We start from the raw sequence: 24056 nt of genomic DNA, 5'->3' as shown, positions 1-24056 counted from the left end.
ACAGAAATAAGTCAAAAGTGAAAGAGGTGGAAGGGAAGGGCACTGTGACTGAGCAGAGACCTCATCAAACTCAGACAACATGGAGAGGAGGAGGCTACAGAAGTTACCAGAAAGTGTTTTGCATGCTAACCAAATACAGTTGGTAATTTCTGTCACTTGGTTCTCCTCCAGCATGCTGAAGAATGAACCAGCAGTGTTCCGTGTTCACCAAATCCAAGGCAATCCTTCTTCCCTCTTCCCTTGTTAGGTTTGTATCCAGGCTTTTCACAGGAGTGCTAGCTATCCTTGGGATGCTGAACTGTGCTTGCCTCTAGTAAGGAATCGTGAATGGCCCTAAGCCAGCCCTGGGCTCAGTTGTTCTGTCTGTCTCTGCATATTGAGAACCCTTCCTGCCCAGGGCTTAAATTTTATAGATCATTTTCCTGCTCATCATCTGACATTTATAACTCAGAGAAAGACACAGAGAGAAGAGTCTTAGGTCTGCTCAAGAGTCATTAACTCATTCAACAAATTTGTGCTACATGCCTACTACATGCCAAACATTGTCCTAGGTAAGGGGATATAGTGGCCTGGAGGTTGCCCATCTCCAGATTTAAACGTCATGTACCACCTAGTATTTTTTCCAGGCAAGCATAAAACTCCAATGGTAAAACCTGACCTAGGATGCACCTAAGTTTCACTTGTCCTTGTTATTGTATTGTTTAATTAACCTTCAGTGCTTACTAATGTTTTTAGATTTTCTTTTTTCTTCCCCATCTCTAGACATCCATCTTTATATGTCCTTAAAAATAGACTAAAACTCATTGGGTGAACTAAACTGTTTTTCTGAGCACCACGTAGGGCGAGTCTGGCTAGTGCTGGAAGACTGCATATCTAGTCCCTCCGTGGTATCCATTGTTTCGAATAATAACAAGAACGGCTGGGACAAGTGAAGTCCTTTGCATTGGATGTAACACAGAACAAGACTTTCATAAGATTTTCCCACTGTAAACATTTTGAGGGGGCAATGTCTAAGTAACATGATTCATAAAAAACAGGAAGTATGCCACGAAGGAAAGACAGAACGAGGGCTAAGCAGCCCCATCTTGCACCTCCCACCTGGACATTCCAATACTGACAGACAGATCCCCGCAGTTCCTTTCTGTAAACAGACCCTGGAGGAGCCAAAGGGCAGTCTCCTGGGTTCAGGGCCCAAAAGATGAGAGGATCAGAGGATCTTTATACCTCATAACCTTTCAGCGACGGCCCCACTAACACCACCGGACGCATTGACGGCACAACATCGTAAGGAGGAATGTGTTCCGTCTGAAAAAGATGAGTGGACACGTGTGACAAGGTGAGGCTGCGCCCCCCTCCTCGCAGCTACAGCGCTTAGTAACTCTTAGGAATGATTCCCGAGGGCTCCCACCAAGGCTCAGGCCTTTATAACTACGCGGTCCCGAGCACTGCACGCGTGTGTGTATAGGAAACTTAACAGATAGTTTAAAAAGGAAACACAACTTACTTACCACTTTTTGCTTCTGTTTTGCTAAAAGACAACAATGAGAGCCATATCAAAATATGTAATCTCTGTAAACAACAGTACACGAGTTTACTAGATGAGGGAATGTCCCCCTTCTGTCCTTGGGATTGGCCTGCACTGCCCTGTGCCCACTCTGGAGAGCACTGCTCTACAACTTCCCTTTGGACATGCCACTTTTGAAAACATGAAAAAGGGACAACATTCTCCCTGTACAAATGCCATTTCAGGTTGGAGGTGGGGGACAGGTACTCATAACACTGGAAGTTTTTTAGCTACCCATGAACTAAGAGCTTCCCCCATGCTGAACACGGTGCACAGTGTGGCTGAGGACAAGCTGGGCAAATAAGATCTAACAAAGACACGGAATAACAATTTGAACAAAATGACTATCACTTCAACCACTACCTTTTTTTTTTTTTTGTATTTGTGATTTATATTTGAGAACCATAAGATAATTTTGTAGGCTTTTAGGCAATTTTGCCTATTGCTCTTAAATTTCAATTCAAAAAACTGCCAGTTCTCCCCATTCTTTCCTGGTGGTAATAGTGAAAAGCTACAGTGCCCTGATGGCCAGGAAATGCTAAGGAAGAAAAACAAGCTCCACATCTGATTAAAGTGGCTTTGCTGCCATGCAAACAGCAGATCCTGCTGCTTCAGAGCCCTGGAGATCAGAAAGATTCTCATATACAAGGGCCAGCTCCTTAAAACTGCTCTGGAACCAACCCAGCTTTGACATGCATGAAGAGAGCCTTAGCCTGCCATTCCAAGTGGGTAACACCAGAGGCTCTGGTGCAAGATCACTTCTGGGCCAGAGTGAAGTTAGCTTACAAGAGACAATGCAATGGAAGAACACTTCCTACGTGAATGTCTTCATAAGTTTCAAAGACACAACAACCTTTTCTAGAGCCACCCTGTCCCTTCATTGCATTCCAGGGTACAGATGGGTGTTGCTCCCACATAAAAGCAAGGTCATGTGACTCTACCTATGCTGCACCCCTTACAGGCTCCACAGTTCCGGTCTAGTCCCCATGCAACCTGGTTTCCTGTGAGGACTGAGCAGGCTTGTACAATGGAGAGTTACTAGCTGTTGGGATAAATAAGATTTTTCAAAATCATATTGATAATCTGAATTTTTATATCATTAGTATTCTTCAAATAAAATGAACAGTAAAATATTAAATAAAAGAAGCTCTAAAACAAGCCTTAAACTTATTCCCAAATTAGTAAAAATGTTAGCATGCATGTTAGGATATTTAAAAAGGATCTATCCTACTCGAAGGAGTTTAGTGAAGCCTCTCACCTGCTGAAGTGGGAGTTGCTCGAAATGTCCCTGACACCATTTCTCCAAGGCTTGAAGAAGAATTTCCACTTGATTTCCTAGGACACAAAAAGGAACTTAGGTTTTAATATATTTTATTTATTTATTTATTTGAGACAGAGAAAGGCACAGAAAGAGAGAGAGAGAGAATGGGCACGCCAGGGCCTCCAGCCACTGCAAACAAACTCCAGACGCATGCGCCCCCACGTGCATCTGGCTTACATGGGTCCTAGAGAATCAAACCGGGATCCTTTGGCTTTTTCAGGCAAATGCCTTAACCGCTAAGCCATCTCTACAGCCCAAGGAACTTAAGTTTTATCACCCCCACCCCACCAGTACAAATTCTTTGAAAATAAAAACAGAACATATGGCTTTCTTTGGCCTTGATCCATTAAATAATTCAAGACATACCAAATCCCACTAAGAGAGAACTTCAGGAGTCTGTTCAAATGTTTTCCTTGACCCTCATCTCTCAGAGAAGGGGAGAACTAGTGGGGGCCTGGAGAGATTGCAAAAGTATTTTGTTCCCCACTTACTCATGCAGAAATTGGACAGAAGAATCCCTGGTAGAAATGTCCTCTTGAATTGTTTGCCTATCTAACACCAGTCACCAATGTACCAGTCAGAGGTCACAGACAGCTCAAAACAAGCAACAAGACCTAGAGGAACCCTTTCTTCTTAAAAGTGGTATGCATGTATGCATGGTGGTGGTGGTGCGGAGGGGTCACAGCTAAGACTTAGCAGTTAGGAGTTCGCCACAGATATTAGTTATTACCTGATTTAAGCTCATCAGCACTGGCCTTCTCAGACATGTTGTAGGAGCTTTAGTGGGACTTACATAGAGGTCCATAGAAGCTTACCTTCCTACTGCCCCAGTGCCTCTCCCTTCTGGTGCTTTAAAACACAAACTCCATGATTAGGAAAATCTGATTTCTCGTGAACTGTTACAGCTCTCAAGAGTAATTTTGCTATCAACAGTAATTCACTTATCTTTGCCTTCTAGGAATTAGCAGTTCTGCCACTTACTACATGTGGAGCCCACTGTGACAGGTCTGACTTTTCCCATCTACAGATATGTTAGCTACTTTTTTACCTCACAGGATTGGCATAATGATAAATGAGACCCTCTGAGTGAGCTCTGGCCTTTAATATTGCTAATACTCCACAGTAAGCTTTTAATTAAAGTATATAATAATAGCGTAAAATATTAAATAAAGGTGACAAAACTTTAAAGTGATGCAGAGTTCATTATCAAGTACTGATTGTGTGTTCCTATTGTAGAAGCAAAAACTATAAGAGGTGCCATTTCCCCTAGTGAGTCACATTCTAGTGGCATATCTAAACAAGAGAAACAGGCAAATCTATCATATTTCTGAGACTAAGTAGAAAAGAGAAAACTAAGTATGGGAAGAGATAGGAAATACAGGGAAGGTGAGTAGGTACAACTTGAGATATAGTGGGCAAAAAAGAAGCCACTGGAAAGGAAGAGGGAAGTGGGGGGGGGAGAAGGAGAGAGGGAAAGCTTGAAGAGAAACAAACACAGAAGGAATGGGGTCTTACCCGCCATGGAAACGCCCTCTTTTCTGTTCCTGCTGAATCCGTATGTTCTCCAACCGCAAAGGACTTGGAATGAAGCCAATCTCACAGCCCTCTTTTACGAGCCTTCCTATCCACCAGTCATTGTTGTATTTCTGGAACGCGAAGAGAAAACTGCTACCAGTAGTAATTCACTTACCTTCACATGCCAGCACTTAATTTCAGGGGACCAGAAGAATAAAAATGCAATTTATGTGCTATACTGTCATACTGTATACACAATCTATATGAACTACTAGTGCTACGTTTTACTATTTTCTAGTAGGTATTTTCAGCTCATAGACTAGAGCAGGGTTTGACAGACTTTATTTTGGGAAAGGTCAGGATAATAAATATGGTCTCTCTGCTATAACTATTTGAATCTGTTGTTCTAATGTGAAAATTGCCACCAAGATGTCACAAATGAACATGGTTGTGCTTTAAAAAAAATATTTAATTGACAGAGAAGGGGGAGGGGGAGATATAACAAGCATGTCAGAGCCCCCTGTCACTGCAAAAGGACCAGACACATGCACCACTTTGTACATGTGGCCTTATGTGGGCACTGGGGACTCAAACCCAGACTTTGCAAGTAAACCCATTTAACCATGGAGCCATCTCTCCAGCACTTGGCTATATTTTAATAATATGTTTTGCTCAATGAAGGCAGCGGGCCACCCAGGACTTATGGGCTGCCAACTAGCAGTTCCTATTAAAGTCAGGTCCTAACCTTTGGATTCTTTGTCCTTACCAAGAAGCCCTAGGTAACCCTTAAGGGATAGATTTCACCCTGTGCAGTCTGTATCAATGCAAACAGAACTCTAGCATGCAAGATAGGTGTAGCCCATGGGAAACACATGCAGTGTGTTAACAGCTTTCAAATAAAACTTCCACGGTACTGTTCAGAGTCTACTTCTTACAAACACAGGGTTTCAAATTAAGGCACATTTCATTACTTGAAGAAAAAGTCTACTCTTACAAGTCTGAATATACTATGTATTCATATGTAGACTTATGGAAATAGTCATAATTGGCCCAAGCCCAACAGGATTTCTAAGATACCCAGTTGAATAGTTTCATAACATGTAAACTTGTGACACAAGTCAACACAAAGTCTTTAATCAATGTGGGGTGACAGTTTGTTAACATGGCCTTATTTGATGGCTCAGCAAAACTGGGTTTGTAATTATTGGTTTGCTGGGTCCTAGGGCAGAGAGCACTTTAGCCCAAGCCATCTGTGTCAAGGGAAGGCTTCTGCTAGATCATTTCTCATAAACAGATAGTAATCCCATTGTTTAAGTCTTCTAGAGATGATTATAGAAAGTTCTATAGCCTTTATTAGTTTTCAACAAGAGAATTCTTTTCCTTTGATCATATATATACATATACTTGAAAATGTACCAACTGTAGGATGGTTTGCTGAGCTCAGAGGGAAGGATAATTTACTGTCTTTAATACTGATGCCTTGAACAGAAAGAATGGATGGTTTCATTGAATCATCACAGCATGGAATTCTGAGTAACTTTGAGGAATTCTGAGTAACAGTCACACACTTGAAAGAAAATGATACGGTAAGGTTTGGCCTTTTGTGCACATAGCTCCGACTCAGCCATGCCTGGCATGAAATATGAGTCTGTATTGAAAGGAAAGCTAGTTGACCTAAAATAAAATCCTGAACAATCTAAGTCTTAGTTTCCCCCTTTTTCCTGTCTTTAATTTCAGAATATCATGCCTGAAATAACAGGTCTGTTTATTTTGTAATTAAGAGGCAAGCAGACCCTTTTGGAATTTCTGCTGTATAGGTCTGCAGTTTACATTTAACTATGGTGGGGACAAAACAGACCATGAGTCATCGCTTCCTAAGGCTTAAGTTATTTCCTGAAATTAATTTAGCCCACTGGGATACTAATTTGTTAAATGGCACCCAAGTGACCTTTAAGGGCCTCCTAAAATGGTCAATGCAACTTCCTAAAATGGTTTAACATAGTTCTAGGAAACAACTAAAGTACAATGAAATTCTAACTCAGTGTGAAGGAAATTTCTTTGAGCTACTGAGAAGAAAGGTACCCTGTAAATTGAAGAGCTTAATTTACTTATCACTTGGCTTATGGGACAAGCACTGCTTTAGCCTTTGTTGGCTTTTTTAATACTGAGGAAGTACTTAGAACTGTGCATAAGAAATGGCATGGGCGATGGCGAGGGAAAGGGCCTTATTACAGAAATTCAGCCATGTGTGCTGCTGACACTGTGAGTGGTTGGGCCAGCTTCTGAGAAGGTCACCCTAGCACCGCTCCAGTCCTCGCCATTTTGATTTCCTAAAGTTATTAGTACTTTCTTCTAAGATTTTTATATTTTTTTTTCGAGGTAGGGTCTCACTCTAGCCCAGGCTGACCTGGAATTCACTGTGGAGTCTCAGGGTGGCCCCAAACTCACAACAATCCTCCTACCTCTGCTTCCAGAGGGCTGGGATTAAAGGCGTGCGCCACCACGCCCAGCTCGATTTTTATATTTTTAAATCTGCTCTGCAAGATCTGAAAATGAGTGGTTTTGACATCCATGAAATTATCAGCTCAGAGCAACATAAGGAGCTGTTGGACTGGAGGGAAAGGCACTGATCGACAACAAGCATATAGATCCGACAGAGCCAGCAAGAATACTGACAGGAAGGGGAGCTAGACGGCTTCGCGTGCAAAGTGATGGTGTGGAGACGCCCACGCTAGATGCCTGCTTTGTATTTTGTGTTCATATACTGAAATATCACACTGTACCTAATAAATATGCATATTTACTATGCCAGTCAAAAACATTTTTTAGGAGGTAAAAACTAACTATTCTGTTTTCATTGTGATATAGTGTATATATTTGTCAAATTATCATATATATGTAAAATTAAAATAATAATTAAGGGGCTAGGGAGATGGTTCAGCAGGTAAAAGCATTTACTACACAAATTTGAGTGATACAGGAATTTGGGGCTCCTTGTATGCCAATGCAACAATAATTTGGGGTGTTCCTGGATCCTTGTCCTGTGAATTCAAAGAATGAAATCCATGGACCCGAGGACTAGGTACCAAAAGATTTTATTATAGCTTAAAGCTCTCAGAGGAAGAAGAGAAGGGAGCTTAAGCCTAGAACACAAGAGAAGGAACAAGGTGGAACTCTTGCCCAGGGAGGTAAGAGGAGGTCGGAGAAGCCTACTTCCATACTCAGATCTGTTTGTTTTTTTTTTTGTTGTTGTTTTTTAAATGGGGAGTGGCTACAGGAGGAACACCATGTGTGTTCAGGTTTGTTTGTTTGTTTTACAAGCCCCACGAATAGGTTTTTGATATTGTCAGTTTATTGCTGAAGCCAGGAGTCTTGTGTTAGAAATTCTCTAGGAAGGGAATGGAAGGGAGCAGAGATAAAGAAAGGCCAGGTCCTTCTGACGTTTCTGACCTATAGTAAGTGTAATAACCTAGACTTTCCCCTATAAGCCCAAGGATAATTCTTGTGCTTACCCAAGAGAAAGCTATTCATTTTGGGGTTCATCACCTCTAAGCTGCCAATTTCTGTCTCCTATCATGAGAACCTGAGTTCAATCCTCAACACTCACATAAAAAGCCAGATATTGCCACCTCATGCCAGTAATCCCAACACTGAGGGAGGAGAAGACAAGAGGATCATTAGGGTTCCCTGGTGAGCCAGTCTAACTGAAAAATGGGAAGATACAGGTTCAGTGAAGGACACATGTCTCAGGAAAATGAGGCAGGAAAGCAATAGAGAGGGATGCCCAAAGTACTGCTCTGGCCTCTGCACATATGTGCAAGGGAGCACATGCATACATGCATGCTCCATGTGTATGCACATACACCACACATATTATACACACACCAAAAATAATAATTATAATTAACAAGCCCAGAATGGTGATAGAATGTAGGAAAGCAAGAAAATATAGCTAGGTTAGAAGGCTTGTGTAAGTATATATATTACATGAAGAACTTTTCTTATTTTTGAGATGTTGCTTCTCAGAAACAGAGCTAAAAAATATGGCTCAGTCATCTTTTGATGTCAATGGTGAAACACAATTGACCATTCAGATGCTAGGGTACATGTTTTAAGTCACGGGCCCTTGTCTCCAAGACAAATGTGAGTATTTACCCAGGATGAAAAAGCAAAGCCACTGGGTGGGTACTACCCATTTCCCCTTACCAAGGCTCAGGAGTTATATGAACCACAGACATCTTTTCCTTTAATTGTTCACAATTAATTAATCAATCAAATTAATTAATTTACAATGAATTAATGTTTCTCTTTCAAGTTCTGCCTTTCTATTCAGTGTCAGGACTCCACTATTCTTGCCTACTCAAAAACCTTACTCCTTCTACTCCTTGGCCCTTCATCTCTCCCTTTCATTCAAGTTGTCATTATCAGCATGTAGGCAGTGGGTGAATGATGGTGCACACAGGTAATCCCAGCACACAAGAGGCTAAGGCAAGAGGAACAAGAGTTCAAGCTTGGGCTGCATGCAAGAACCTGCCTCAAAAAATAATAACCAAGTACAGGTTCCCTAACAGCCCCCACCTGAAAAAGAAAACCCCTTTTGACTTCATATCCTTCCTAGCCTATTGCCTGGTCAGTGTCAGCCTTTAAAAAAAAAAAAAAAAAAAATTTTTTTTTTTTTTTGAGGCAAGCCCAACAGACTAGCTTTTTCTAATGTAACAGTGGGAAAGGGGAGGGGAGAGAGAATTGGCACTCCAGAGCTTAGCAGTTAAGGTGCTTGCCTGTGAAGCCTAAGACCCATGTTCTACTCTCCAGGTCCCATAAAAGCTAGACGCAAGTGCACAAGGTTGCATTTTTCAGGCATCTCCAGTCTTATGTTTCATTTCATTGTTCCTCCTTCATGCTTTTCTTTCTTTGAAATCCCAAACTCTTTACTTCAACAGACTAAGTGGAGACCATCTTATGGGAACACCTTCCTTGCCACTGCATGCCTCAAACCCACTGGGAAACTGTGGAATGAGGGGATTCTACAAAGGTGCAACTCTCCTCTTCACTCAGCCTGTGTCTTGGGCTCATTCACTGGATATTACCCATTCCCTCTTCTCCCACCCCTCACTACTTTGACTGTCCCTTTTACTACCAATATGCTTTACTGGGTTCAGTATCTCTGCATGGAAAATGGACTTGTCTTCCCCATTTTCAAAAGCATCATTGTTTACCAGATTTACATGCATGACTCCATCCCTATGCTGTCTTTCCGTAACTAGAACTCTAGACACTTAGAAAGAAAATAATGCACACTCTCCTTTGGCCTCCAGATGATGTGGGAAAGGTCCTTTCAAGCATCTTTGTGGGGAGGCAGACAGAGCCCAGACAGTCTGTCCAAAGCAAATCATAACCACAGCCATCCTGGTAGCCTATCTGCTCCCTTCTCTGCTTTGAAAACTGATACTAGAGGCTGTTACTTCCTTCTATACTGAGCATAGTCAGGAAAACTGGCCTCTGTCCCTCCTTTTCCTCAATATCACCACCCATGTGAAATCTCCAATTCCTATTTGCCCCTTAGCTTGACCTCTAAGCTGTTCCCTCTCGTGTTCTGTTGGGCCTCTACTGTGTCTCACCAGCTTGTGAAATGCACCCTTGCCTGTTACAGACATTACTCTGATGTACAACACTGGCCCCTTATCTACTTTATTTCAAATTCCCTTCCAGCCCACTGTCTAGTAATAAAGACAAGGTTCAACAGGTCCTTTTGAAAATCTGGAGCTTAGAGCTGGGTATAATAGCACAGTGGTAAAGTACTTCCCTAGCATGCACAAGGCCCCAGGTTCCATCTCCAATCTTACAAAAGAAAAAAATATATAGTCCTTGTCTCTCAGTTGTGGCCCCTTGTCTGTTACACATCTATCTCTTGCCCTCTGGCCACCTGTGATGCTTCAGGCTCTTCCTTCACCCTGATGCCAAACTGTGCCTATCCCTAACACTGCTGGACTTCACCACTCTGTAGAGCTTCTGGTTACCTGATCATCAGCAGACGGTGTCTCTTTCTCTTTCTTTAGGCTTCTAGAATACCAGTACACTTTTCCTCTATAATAGAACTTGTCATCCCATGCAGAAACTATGTATACTGTTGATCCCTCCTGGCAGACTCAGAGCTCCGTGAGGTTAGTGATCTTTCTGTCTGACCCTCCAGTGCTAAGCACAATGTCTGATAGCAAGTAGAGTTTCACTGTATCTAGACTGAACAAATGAAAGTTTTTGATGTCACCATTCTATCCTAGATGTGAGGCATCATGACCTTTTTACAGTGCTTAAACTCTTAAGCTCCTTGTTTCCTGGTATGTTCTGCCCTTTAGTTAGTTTTTGCACTTTCTTTAATTTTATACTCTGATGTTAGTTCTAAGATCACAGTTTACAGAATTATATCCAGTGTCTATGACAACAACACCTATAAACAATAAATAGTATAAAAACTTATTTTTAAAAAAGATTTCTTTATTTATTTATTAGAGACAGAGAGAGAGGAAGAGAGAGAGTGAGAGAATGGGTGCACCAGGGTCTCTAGTCACTGCAAACAAACTCCAGATACATGTGCCACCATTTGCCTCTGGTTTACGTGGGACCTTAGGCTTCACAGGCAAGTGCCTTAACCACCACTAAGCCATCTCTCCAACCCATAAAATCCTATTTTATGGTAGTAAGTTATCCCTTTTGCCACATTTCCCTTGGTTAGATTCATAGCTCTATGCCCTGTAGCCACAGATAGGCTAGGGGGTGGCTAAGTGATAGAGTGAGTGTCAAGCATGCACAAGGACCTGGGTTTGGTCCTCAACACTGAAAAGGAGAAAAACAATGTGAAGGAGACAAAATTCCAAGATCCACCCTATAATGTCAAATGTTGACTGTGCTCAGCGTTGGGAAGCTGTGATACTGCAGGCAATGAGCTCAGCATCCACATCTCAGTGAGATGAAAGGATGTGGAAGGTCCAGAAAATTAAATGAGGCCACTGGCAGCACCTCAGGTCTCCTCTTGGGTGCGTTTGGCTCAGGGCTGTTTCCCAGCTGCGGCTTTTTGGCAGGTGAAGGGATGCAGTGTGTCCTACATTTACCTCTTTAATGTGAAGAAAGTCCTTGGCATCAAAGGAGATGGCCGTGCTTGGAACGGGCACATCCTCATCCAGGGCACCACAGTAGCTCACATTCGTCTTCACAGCAAACGCTACAGGTTTGGACTAGAGACAGAAGTGCAGAATCAGGAGGGAGGGAAGAAGAAGAGAAAGGAGCATTGTTCACACATATCATACAGAGAGGGATAGCTCCAGGCAGTAAGAAAATCACTTTGCAAAGAGTGAGCTCTGCTGGGCTTTACACTTCCAGGCCACATCCAAAATGCTGCAGAGATGACTGGAAATGACCCATCCTGTCAACCAGCTGTTTTTCTTCACTTGTACTTTATGTACACTTTGTACATAAAGAGCTACCTACCCCCTAAAATATTTGGAAGGATGGACAGAGGTAGGGACAGCCTGTTTTGTTCTCTAGTCATATGGTCTATTTATTTTTAAATGATAACAAACACCCTTTAACTGTGGGACACAGGAAAAGTAGAAGGATGTTTAAAAATGAGAGCCATTGAATAGCTGGGCATGGTGGTACACGCCTTTAATCCCAGCACTTGGTAACAGAGGTAGAAGGATGGTTGTGAGTTTGAGGCCAGGTTAGGACTACAGAGTGAGTTCTGGGTTAGCCTGGGCTACAGCAACACCATATCTCGAAACTACCCCCCACTACCACTACAAAGACAGAAAGGGGGAGGGAAAGAGAGAGCTATTGAGAGTAGGGAGGGGAAGATATAAAGTAAGTATTTTTAAATAAATTATTTATTTATGTGTGTGTTCCAGGATCTTTTGCCATTGCAAATCAACACCAGACATTTGTGTAACTTTGGGGATCTTCATTTGTGTGGGTGGCTGGGGAATTGAAACCAGGCTGGCAGGTTTTGTAAGCAAGAACCTTTAACTTATGAGCCATTTTCCCAATCCCATATTTTTGAAAGAGCCTAAGATTTGAAAACTTAAAAGACCTTATCCTGCCAGGGAAAAGAAGGGCCAATGTGGGTTAAACCTGACAGGCAAGGTTCTTCATGTGCCATTATCCTCCTAGCTGATTCTGAAAGTCATACAGAAATTCCTACTGACGAAATGTGCCCAGGCAGGTGCAGCCTCAGACCACTGAGCAAGCAAGGCAGGTTAAGCCAGCGGTACTGCCACCAACATCTAAATGACCACACAGTTACGAAAGAGATTTGAAAGAAAATTATTTAAACAAGAATTATTCACATGGGAGGCATAAGGCCCCTGAAAGTCTGGGCTGCTTTACTACTGGTTCCTTTACTTGCTCTAGGAAGATGCTCAGGCACCAAGCGATGAGGAAGGACCCAAGCTAGAATTTGCTGTTCCCCTGCAGATGCTGCCCAAACCTCCTTCAGTCAACAGAGCAAAGCTAACTCACTTACTTGCATTATACTTCCCTCACTTCTCTCTCAAAGCTTTATTTTTTAAAAATTTATTTATTTGAGAGCAACAGACACAGAGAGAAAGACAGAGGGAGAGAGAGAGAATGGGCGCGCCAGGGCTTCCAGCCTCTGCAAACGAACTCCAGACACATGCGCCCCCTTGGGCATCTGGCTAACGTGGGACCTGGGGAACCGAGCCTCGAACCAGGACAAGCCTGGGTGTTGGTCCTGGCCTTAACCTTGTTTGAGGCAGGGTCTTTTGTTGTTTGCTGCAGTGTGCCAGTTTTTCCATGAGCTCCCAGCAATTCTCCCTTCCCCACCTCCCATGTTGCATTAAGAGTACTGGGTTTACAGACACACATTTCACATGAGTTCTGGGGATCTGAACTCAGGTCCTCCTGCTGACTGAGCCATCTCTCCAGGCCTCTTTTAAATGATTTTTATCATAAAAGAGAACAGAGAAAACATTCAGTTTATTTGAGGTTGAGCTTAAAATTTAGGAAGGATGGATCAACATGTCAAAGGAGTATGCTGTGGAGAACAAAAGGACAGGCTGGCCATAACTCCTGTCTTATATCTTACTGTTGTGCCTAAAATTCCATGCAAATAGGGGCTGTGCTCTGAAGAAACAAGTTCAAATGACATAGGATGGGAGATCTCTAGTGGCTTTTATGGTTCAAAAACTCAACCTTCTCCTTATGAGAATCCTCAAACAAACAAGCAGATAAAACAAGGTTCTGAATTTGAGGTGGGAAGCCGCGAGCTAGAGAGAGAGGGTTGAGGAAGCAGCAGGTGATCTGCAAAGCACCAGGCCTGGTAGTGTGTAACAAAGCCATGCATTGTGGCACTTGGAGGCCTGAGGAATGTGGGAGGCAGGTGGGCTGCTTTGGAGGCTCTCTGCCAATACTCTGCTTGATAGTGCCACACTGCTGCATCAGAAGGTGGCCAATAATCGTCACCAAATCAAAGAGAACAAAGCAAAAGTTCACAGGAAACTGATCCTTGGGAACATTACTAACCTGTGTTAGGGGCACGTAAACCAGACCAGAGAACCTTACAATCTGAAGCCTTACCAGGATGCTCAGAAAATGAGTGTTCTAGCCACACACGAGGCAGGACAGGGGCAGCTGAAAGTGTTGGAGAAACATGCCAGTTTTCGATCACAGAAGGGGAAGAAAGTCACCTTTGCTCTTTCGAGCTGGATGGCCGCTTGCTGCTCTCTCTCCTGCCGAATGGCTTCCCGGTCCTCTTCCAAAGAGACATCGGAGTCAGACGGCCTGCTTGTATAGGAATCCGCTGAGCCCTGGGAACAGAACACAGCTTACATGAGGTGAAGTGGAGCTTCTTAAATTGTCACAGTCATACAGAATCCTGGGGCGCGTTCCTCTTGTTTGCACAGGATTTTATGCACACATTCTGCCTTGCTGTAGATATAAATTTAGATGGTAGATTATCATTGAGCATCTGAGATATTTGGAAGGTAGCAATGTTGTGAAGGAAAATATTTTGATTAGATTAAGCACTAGGAAGTAAACTGCAGTGAGAATGATGTGATACTCAGCCCTTACTCTGGTCTTTTGCTATTTTTCTCTTAAGCTGATACTCATTTGTAGAGCTGAAGTTTTCTCCCATTCTCTCTTTTGTACAGACTGTACATCTAAGGGCTAGAGAGGCTCAGCCTGAGACTACAAAGGCTAAATTCTACCCATATTCTGGGTTACACATCATCATTTTGTCCTTAGTCTTTTTTTTTTTTTTTTTTGCAGTATCTTTGGGAAATTTAATTTGGATCATATCTTCTTTCTCTTGCTGAAAATAGCATGTATCTTCAGACATTGTGGGTTCCACAGCTTACAAAGATGCAGTGGTTTCCCTGCAGTTACTTACAATCTATACCCAACTTTCTATGGAAAGTTAACATGTTTTCCAACTTCCTAAAAAATGCTCTAGTCCTTACAATAAGTGGCAAGTCAAGCAAAGTAAGGCTTTATTTCCCCCTTTCCCCGTTTTAACTTTATGGCGTAATGGAAGAGTAAGGATGGAAGACAGTTATGTCAGTGCTGGCACTGTGGGGATGCAGCTGGGTCCTGTCAGGCGCCCTCATGTCTTGGAGCCCTGGCACAGCCCTGCACTGAGGAACCTGAGACCAGGAAGTACACAGCAACCTGGCACAGCCCAGCAGGGCGATGGGAGCTCCCGGTTCTTCTTGGTGCTCACAGGGCAAAGGAGCAGGCCCTACCTATGACCAGAGGCCTCTCTCCCACCAGCGGTAGAGTACCACAGGCTAATTTCTGTCTTAACACAAATGAGTAAATATTCTACCCTAGAAAAATGATTTTCCAGTTTCAAATCAACACTACTGAAATCTTTCACTATAACAGTACAACCATTGTCCCACAACAGCTCATGTGTAGTCGATGAGCAGAAAGTGAACTGAAAGTGAAAGCAGGGTGACGGCCGGGCCCACGCGAGAGCTGTCTGCTAGCACCAAATTTCAGCCTTGCTGACGCCATTCCAGGACTGGGGACGCCCAGTGCTACTTTGGTACTCAAGCTACAAAAAGAGATGAAAACCAAGCTAGCTAGTTAAAAAGTCATTCCCCCTCCCAAAAAGAATGAGAAAAAAATCCACGAAGCTTGCCTATGGCTGCTAAAGGCACATCATCCTATAATCTCTTCAAGCTGGCATTAGAAGTAGACATTTGCATAGACCGTGACATTTACTCAATAGAGGTATTGGTAGGGCTGGTGTATTTGGCATGTTTCTTAAAGTATATCCGGGTATTTCTGAAGTGCATAGATGGAGCCACACGGTAGATCGACTGCACACACACAAAAGCAAAATAAAAGAAAGAAAGAAAGAAAGAAAGAAAGAAAGAAAGAAAGAAAGAAAGAAAGAAGGAAGAGAGCTCGACCTATCATTGTCTAAAAAAAGGACTACCTTGAAATCCTTTAAAACACAGGCCTCTTAGAACATATCTTTTTTCTAAACTTAGGTACACCTGCATAAATCCAGATTAATAGAGAAAGCAAAGAGCATTTTTCTGATATAACACTGAAAACCATTTGGAGTGGGTCCTCCCTCAGCAGGGCTTTGCTGGCGGATGAGCTGCGGGGCAGCCATCCTAAGGTGTGGAACCAGGATGGCTGCTCTGAGGACAGAAGAGCCTAAGGTGATTAGAAAGCATACCCAGGTTAGAAGCACTGGCTTGGGGTATATGTGCTGGGGAAGGACAGCAACCACAGTTCACAGGAGAGCCGGCTAGCTACCCACAATCCCACAATCCCCTCTTGCCACCAGGAGATGGCTACTTTCCTGAAACTACCTAAATGACTCTCAAATCCTGGCACTCAGACATCTGTTATCATACAGGGACTCGAGGACTACTGAAAATGAACTTCATTTTGAAATGTGGACCAGACTGTTAGAATTCCAAAATGAGTTGATTAACTCTACTACTGCTAAACTTGTAGGTGCTTTTAGGTGCTTCCTTGTTTGAAAGCAGTGGTAGAGGGAAACAAACTGCTGCAGTACCTGCTGGAAAGCTCCATTTCCTGTGTCTCCTGGGAGAAAGAAATGACCACCAGTCCACTAGTCAAACAGTGGGAGGGCTTCCCGTTCACGGAGCCTGCGCAGCTCTAGCAGGTGAGCAGCCACACGTCACAGTACTACGTTCACATGGCCGCCAAGTCGTGCTGGCTGTGGCTCCTGACCAAGTTGTCTTAATCTTCTTAGTTTCAATTTTCTTCCTTTGTAATGTGGATACGAATGCACCTATTACTTTCTGGGTGCTTTGTTTGAGATTGAATATCATATATTTTTTATCATCATGGGGAAAATTCAGGAAATGCTAACAATTTTTTGACTCCTCTAAGTAAAGGTTGGGCATCTTTTCAACATTAAAGTTTTTTTTTTTTTTTATTTGAGAGCGACAGGGAGAGAAAGAGGCAGAGAGAGAGAAAGAGAGAGAGTGGGCACGCCAGGGCCTCCAGCCACTGCAACGAACTCCAGACGCGTGCGCCCCCTTGTGCATCTGGCTAATGTGGGACCTGGGGAACCGAGCCTCGAACCGGGGTCCTTAGGCTTCACAGGCAAGCGCTTAACCACTAAGCCATCTCTCCAGCCCTCAACATTAAACTTTTGCTACTCCCAGAATTCCAGGATATATCTTTTCTTCTTTAAAAAGGTTTTATTGAGGTATTATTTACATACTATAAAACTCACACATTTTAAAGTATACAATCCAATTTGTGTGTGTGTGTGTGTATAGGTTAAAGGTTGTTCAAAAATAGACTCCTCACATGATGAAGACTATTTCAGAGCTGGAGATCCCAATCCAGTAATTTTTAACAAACTTACAAAATAGAACTTTCACCATACTCTAATATTGGAACATTTCCATCACTTCAGAAGAAACCCATGTCTATAATTTAGTCTCTTTCCCATTCTCATCTCTAAGACCCAGAAAACCACATACTTATTTTATCCTTTAAAGGCAGAAGTAACTTTCTCTTTTTATGAGTTGTTTTAGAAGCTATCTATGTCATTAAATTACACCAAAAAGAAGCGAAGGTCTACACATGTTTGATTTTAAAAAGCAATACGGCTAGAAAGATGGCTCAGAGGTTAGAAGTACTTGCTTGCGAAGTCTGATGGCTGGGTTCAGCTCTCCAGTATTCACATAAATCCAGACGCACAAAGTGGTACATGTGTCTGGAGTTAGTTTGCACTTGTTATGGCGACCAGATACCTGACAGGAAGCAGCTTCCCGTTTTGAGGGGATGCATTCCATCATGGGGTGCATGGCAGCACGAGCAAGAGCTCAGCGGGTTACCCTACAGCCAGTCAGGAAGCAGACACAGGAAACAGGGCCAGACTATGGAATTCCAAGGCCCACCCACAAGGGCCCACTTCCTTCAGTGAGGCTGCACCTCCTAAAGGTTTCACCAACTCCCCAAACAATATATCACTGGCGAACCAAGGGTTCCAACACATGAGCCTCGGAGGGACATTTCATATACAATCCACGACACCCAGGATGACCTGAAACTTTCTCTGTAGCTCCTTCTGGCTTTGAACTTGCAATCCTCCTACTTCTACCTCTTGAGTGCTAGGAATGACAGGTGTGTCCCACCACATCTGGCATGTTTCCCTTTTGTTGAAGTGATATCTCCTTCAGTGGTGTTCATACTACATATTTACACATCATTTTTAACAATTAAGTTATAATTAGATGTATAAATATACATTGTGGTACAAAGCAAATCACGGGCTTTCTCCCCCTGCCTTTCTCATAAATGGAATATAAAGTAGTGGGCTACTTTATCATGCTTTAACATAATTTAGTTAAAGAAAGTAATACTTAGTTATCAAATTAGTCAGCCTAGCGTGGCAATTGCTATAACTGCCCTAATTTCAAACAGGCATTTCTTTGGATTGCCTGAGCAATCAACAGAAGGATTTGAGCTGACAAGTACAGAGAGGGAGGTGACAGAAAGGGAGAGAGAGAGAGAGGAAGGAGAGGGAGAGGAAGGAAGGAAAGAAGGACAGTCTGAGAAAGGCTAAGTTCAAATGGCCCACAGGTTAAACCAATGGTAGAGTGGGGACAAAAGGGTAGATTCCTTTTATTCTGGGTTTGTTACCCTGAAAACTGTTTAGGTGACCAAGCTGAACCTCTACCCCACTCTAATCTCGTAATTAGATGCCTACAGGCCAGAAATCCCTTGTCAAGTGGCTGGTCAACACCAGCTGGATCTAAGATGGCTGCCAGAGCGACCTGGGACAACTTCATTATAATCCCATCTGCAAGCTAAATGACATCCCCTCCAGGACTGCGACAGTTGTCAGTTGCCATGGTAGCCACAGGAAAGAACTATTAAAGGAAGGAAAAGAGGCAGCACCCACATCACCTCTGCTACTCCTGGAAGAAGAGCACTCCTCCCCCTTGTTAGCCTCGCCCTCCCTCATTCACCTCTCCCTCCCTCCCTCCCTCCCTCCCTCCCTCCCTCCCCCCCCCTCTCTCTCTCTCTGTCTTTCATCTATAATCCCTGACACCCAGGGCTTGAGAAGTTGATTTCTTACTTTGGTTCTTGGTCAGGAATGAACATCTTCTGCCTTACTCAATTGGTTCAGACACATTATTGGTTCCACATTTGGAAGAGGGAGGGCGAAAGGATGCAGTTTGGGGGCAAAACTGGTAACAGGCTGAACCATGGAGTTCGACAGAATACACTGGGGGAAGAACACAAGGAAAGGTTACTTTAAACAGATGCTCTCTGGCCACAATCTCTTTGATGTTCAGTGCATAATGCCACGTGTGGGGAAGAAGTGCTACATCACTTGGCACAAGCAGCAGCAGCCACAGGGCTGATGAGAAACAGAAGTTGAACAAGCCTTGGTGCACCCAACAAGAATATTAGCACAGCCACAGGGGCAAGGAGATTGAGCCAAGGAGCTTGTTCGGGGAGAAGTGGCCTCAAGCCATCAAGCTAACTATTCACAGGCCACAAAATAACAACACAGGATACTGGTTAACTCAGTGACAGCTTCAGAATAATCTAAATGACAGACGTGAGTGACTGGGCCATCCACCCGGCTGGGCCCAGAACTGTCACCAGAAGGCTGTGGCTGTAGCAGGAAGTTTCTATTCAAGAGTGGCTTCTCAAGCACACTAATCAGGTTTCAGCAGAGCTACTGATGAAGGAAATGACAGCACTCGCTTTGGAGCGCAGGAAATCCTGACGTACCGCTGGTAGAAGCCATGCTGGCATGGATGAGGTAACGGCTAATTTCTTGTAACTGTGGACTTCTGTGACCTTCTGGAAAACTGAGTGACTGAAACATGCTTTTCACATTTCCCCAGAAACAGGTCACCAAGTGACCCACAAGCCCACGCTGCAGTCTCCTTTCTTGACAGTCAGATTAGAGATATAATGATAGCATTAATGTTTCCCCTTAAGGCAATCACTTATGTCTTCAAAAAACAAGACTTTCCCTTCTTTCAGATAAAGGGGGATAGTGTATCTTGTTTCGGAGAGAAGAAAAAAAGGAAGGGAAAGGACTTGAACTGTACTCATGACATTTCTGTAGCCCGAGGAACTGTGGTGAAAAAATCATCTTTATCTGACTCTTTGGAATGACTTTTTTTTTTCAACACTCCCTGGGGGAAGTGTACATACACATAGATCTAACAGAATCCAGGAATGTCATCAAGAACAAGTGGAGGGAACTGGAGCAGGTACCTCAGTAGCAGAGCATGTGCTTAGCATGCTCAAGGCCTGGGTATGACCTCCAGCACATCTCCTACCCCCACCCCCCAGCCAGCAAAGCTTCCCCCAGAGATGACGAGGAAAAACAGAAATAGGAAGACATATCTTCTCAGGCAGGGGTGGTGTCCTATGAGTTTTAGTGGTCCTCAGAGTCTCCAGAACAAAGCTCAGCACCCTATGGGAGCTCACAATTATTCAGTAACTGAAAGAATGGGTGACATAGCTTCAGGGCCAAGAGACCTTTCCTGGAGCACCTACAACGTTCCAACTTCAGACAAGATGGGGTTGGGGAACAGGTACTTTCTGCTTCAACATGTTGCTAATAATCATGTTGAAAAGAACAGCTTAGGGCTGGAGAGATGGCTTAGTGGTTAAGCGCTTGCCTGTGAAGCCTAAGGACCCCGGTTCGAGGCTCTGTTCCCCAGGTCCCACGCTAGCCAGATGCACAAGGGGGCGCACGCGTCTGGAGTTCGTTTGCAGAGGCTGGAGGCCCTGGCGCGCCCATTCTCTCTCTCCCCCTCTATCGGTCTTTCTCTCTGTGTCTGTCGCTCTCAAATAAATAAATAAATAAAAATTTTTTAAAAAACCATTTTAAAAAAAAGAACAGCTTAAACAAAATCCATGTTAATTTGACAAATGATACAAAGGTTTAGTGGTCAGAAATTTCTCAGGAAAAAAGTTAAAATAAAGAAGGAAAACTAGTGTACTAAACAGATATTAAAACATATTGTAAAATTACAGAAATTAAAAATGGTTGGCCCTGGCAGGGAACAATGAAGTAATATAGTGCCTATAAATCAACCCTAACCTATGGGAGAGTACTACAGGAAGCATGGTGAATCTGTGAGGAAGAGATATAGAGAAGTACTGCAGAAAGTACTGTGAATCAGAGAGGACAAGCTACGGGAGAATACTATAGGAGGGATTGCGAATCTGTGTGAGGAAAGATTATTTGAGGGAAAGCATAGCTAGACAACTAGAAAAAAATAAATGAAGATAGATTTCTATTTTGTTCTTTATACAAAATTAAATTTCATCCAGGTATGGTGGCACATGCCTATGAACACAGCATGCAGAAAGCTGAAGCAGGAGGATTGCGTTGAGGTTATCAGGAACACATAGACAGATAGACAGACAGACAGATACACAGATAGATAGATGGTAGATAGCTGGTTGTGGGGTTGCCCATGCCTATCATCCCAACATGCAGGAGACTGAAGTAAGAGGATGACTGTGTGAATTCAAGGCGAGCTCAGTGCTAAATGGTTTTATTATTGGTCCTTTGGGGAAAAATATACCCTTTGGTAGGTCTCTGATGGCCTCCACAAAGGCCAGTTAGTACAAGCTTTTCTCTTTTAGTCACCAACCTCCTGATTTTGTGAAGCTTGTAGGGCTCAAGTTAAAAAATGAGTAAGTTTTGAACACAAGCGTTCATTTTGAATTAAATGGTCTTGAGTGGTTTGGAGTATTGGAAGTTTTGGGGTGTCCCTGGTGTGGATGCCACCTACCTGTCATATGCTTGCCCCTCTAGGTACTACTTCTAGTTTTCTCCATGAGGGAAGCGTCCTCCAAGGAGTTTTCATGTCACAGGGCCCACGTTCCAAGCAACTCCTGTCAGCACTGTGAGCCTTCCTTTGCCTCTGGGGGTCTTGCTACCACTCTTTAATGTCCATTTGTCACATCAGCAGGGACTAGTCTGAAGCCATTGTGCCTCCATGCCATGCTTTTCTCCCCTGCTGGGTCACAGGCAAGAGGAGATGAAAGCAACCTCGCATTGCTGCTTCCTGTCTGCTAGTTCTGTGCTGTGGGTGTGAGACTCACTGTTAGAGGAAAAGGAACTTCTGCTTGGTTCAACCTTTGGAACTAGGAAATGAGGCTCTGATTGGAATAAAACAGCACTTTACAGATGTTACTAATTTAGTCACCATAAAAGCTTGAGAGGTAGAGTTCATTACCTGTGCTGAAGTAAACAAGGCTCAGAGATGCTAAGTAACAAGCGCAAGGTCATGCAGCTGAGAAAGCAGGGTGAACCCTGGGCTGATTCCCTCCACAGCTTTTGCTAATAACCAGGCCCTGAGGAGCTCCTGGGAGCAACTTCTCTGGATTAGCATATCACTGGCATTAAAAGCTTTTTTTTTTTTTTCCTTTAAAAATCCCCCCAGGGCTGGAGAGATGGCTTAACAGTTAAGGTGCTTGCCTGCAAAACCTAAGAATGTATGTTCTAATCTCCAGGTACCACATAAACCAGGCGCACAGTGACTCCAGTACACAATTTACACTTGCGCACAAGAGGGAGCATCTGGAGTTCACCTGCAGTGGCTGAAGGCCTTGTGTGTCCATCTCCACCTCCCTGCCCCCACCTCTCACTCAGCCACCTGCTGAAGTTCCCTGGCCATCAGCTGATAAAGCCAAGATTTGTATTTCAGGTAAATCCCCTGAGGTGTGTTGTTGGAGGAATTTTCTTGTGCCAGGGTGGGTCTTTTAGTACTCATTGAGGAATATTCACTTGAATTAATATCATCAAAACACAAGTGACCAACAATTTTTTTTTTTTTTTAAGTAGGGTTTCACTCTAGCCAAGGCTGACCTGGAATTTACTATATAATCTCAGGGTGGCCTTGAACTCACAGCAATCCTCCTACCTCTGCCTTCTGGGTTCTGGGATTAAAGGTGTGTGCCACCACACCTGACTTTGTTTGTTTTGATATTTGAGATAGGGTCTTACTCTTTAATCCAGTCTGATCTGGGGCACTATACAACCTAAGCTGGTCTCAACCTTCTCCTGCCTCTGCTTCTGCCTCCCGAGCTGCTGGGATTATGAGCATGCACCAGCACACTAGATTCTCAATCAATTATTATTAAGGATATTTTAATCAAACTTCTGGATTGCCTCTTGTTTTCTTTCAGGCCTATCCATGACTCGTTAACCCATCCAAAGTGCTCAGAGGGGAAACCTTCGATTCCTTTAGTTAGAAACCTTGTGAATCAAATATTTAAAATGTGTAAGACAGGAAACTACTGGCAAAAATGAGTCTGGGACAGTTGCTGTGACTTAAATTTACTGTAACCACCTTTATTTTCCACAGGGAAATATGGAGGGGGGCAGCTGTCCATGGGAGAGGGAGCAGGAATTAGCAGTGCAGCTTCGCAGCCTGGGCTGGAATCCTGGGGTTGCAGCTGATGGTGTTTTCACTCTGGGGAAAGCTGCTTCATCAGTGTAGATGAGCTGCAGGGAAGACTGCCCGCAGCAGCGCAGGCCCAGCCCTGAGGCCTTGCCACACTTGGTCTAGCAGACACATGCCTGTTTCCTCCGCGAGGTTAATGTGCTGCTTTTTTTTTTTTCCCCCCCGAGGTAGGGTCTCACCCTAGCTCAGGCTGACCTGGAATTCAATATGTAGTCTCAGGGTGGCCTTGAACTTATGGCGATCCTCCTACCTCTGCTTCGTGAGTGCTGAGATTAAAGGTGTGTGCCACCACGCCTGGCTAATGTGCTATCTTAACCTTTATTGAAAAATAAATTAGCAGGACTGGGGAGGTAGCTCAGTCAGAAAAATGCTTGCCTATAAACCTAAGGACCTCAGTTCAACCCCTAGCATCCACAAAAAATGTTGGATGTTGTGGTGGTTTGATTCAGGTGACCCCTTAAACTTAGGTGTTCTGAATGCTAGGTTCCTAGCTGATGGTGATTTGGGAATTAACACCTCCTGGAGGCAGTGTACAGTTGGGGGCAGGCTTATGGGTGTTATAGCCAGCTTCCCCATGCCAGTGTTTGGCACTCTCTCTTGCTAATGTTGGCCAAGAGGTGATGTGCATCCTCTGCTCATGCCCAGGTTCAGGTATTTTTGATTAAACTTCTTACTTAGTCTCCAGCAGGCA

General features: G+C 43.6%; 1 protein-coding gene across 5 annotated transcripts in view; it reads right to left on the bottom strand.

Annotated features, from left to right (window-relative positions):
• Nucleotides 1-24056, bottom strand: part of Cacnb4 (calcium voltage-gated channel auxiliary subunit beta 4) — a 294252-nt gene that overhangs the window by 32104 nt on the left and 238092 nt on the right. For 4 of the 5 annotated variants that reach the window (XM_004651837.3, XM_004651838.2, XM_004651839.2 and 1 more), the window contains 6 exons: nt 14096-14215; nt 11507-11629; nt 4401-4531; nt 2823-2899; nt 1509-1528; nt 1225-1305 (listed from right to left, as the gene is read on the bottom strand). In XM_004651837.3, coding sequence (XP_004651894.1) covers nt 1225-1305; nt 1509-1528; nt 2823-2899; nt 4401-4531; nt 11507-11629; nt 14096-14215 — 552 coding nt within the window. Of the gene's footprint in view, nt 1-1224; nt 1306-1508; nt 1529-2822; nt 2900-4400; nt 4532-11506; nt 11630-14095; nt 14216-24056 lie in introns of those variants that run through there. The other variant, XM_045147628.1, reaches the window with a different exon arrangement.

Source organism: Jaculus jaculus, chromosome 4 (assembly GCF_020740685.1).
Source record: "Jaculus jaculus isolate mJacJac1 chromosome 4, mJacJac1.mat.Y.cur, whole genome shotgun sequence".
Lineage (NCBI taxonomy): Eukaryota > Metazoa > Chordata > Mammalia > Rodentia > Dipodidae > Jaculus > Jaculus jaculus.
Note: the sequence above shows the minus strand (reverse complement) of the source record. Positions and strands in the feature narration are given on the sequence as shown.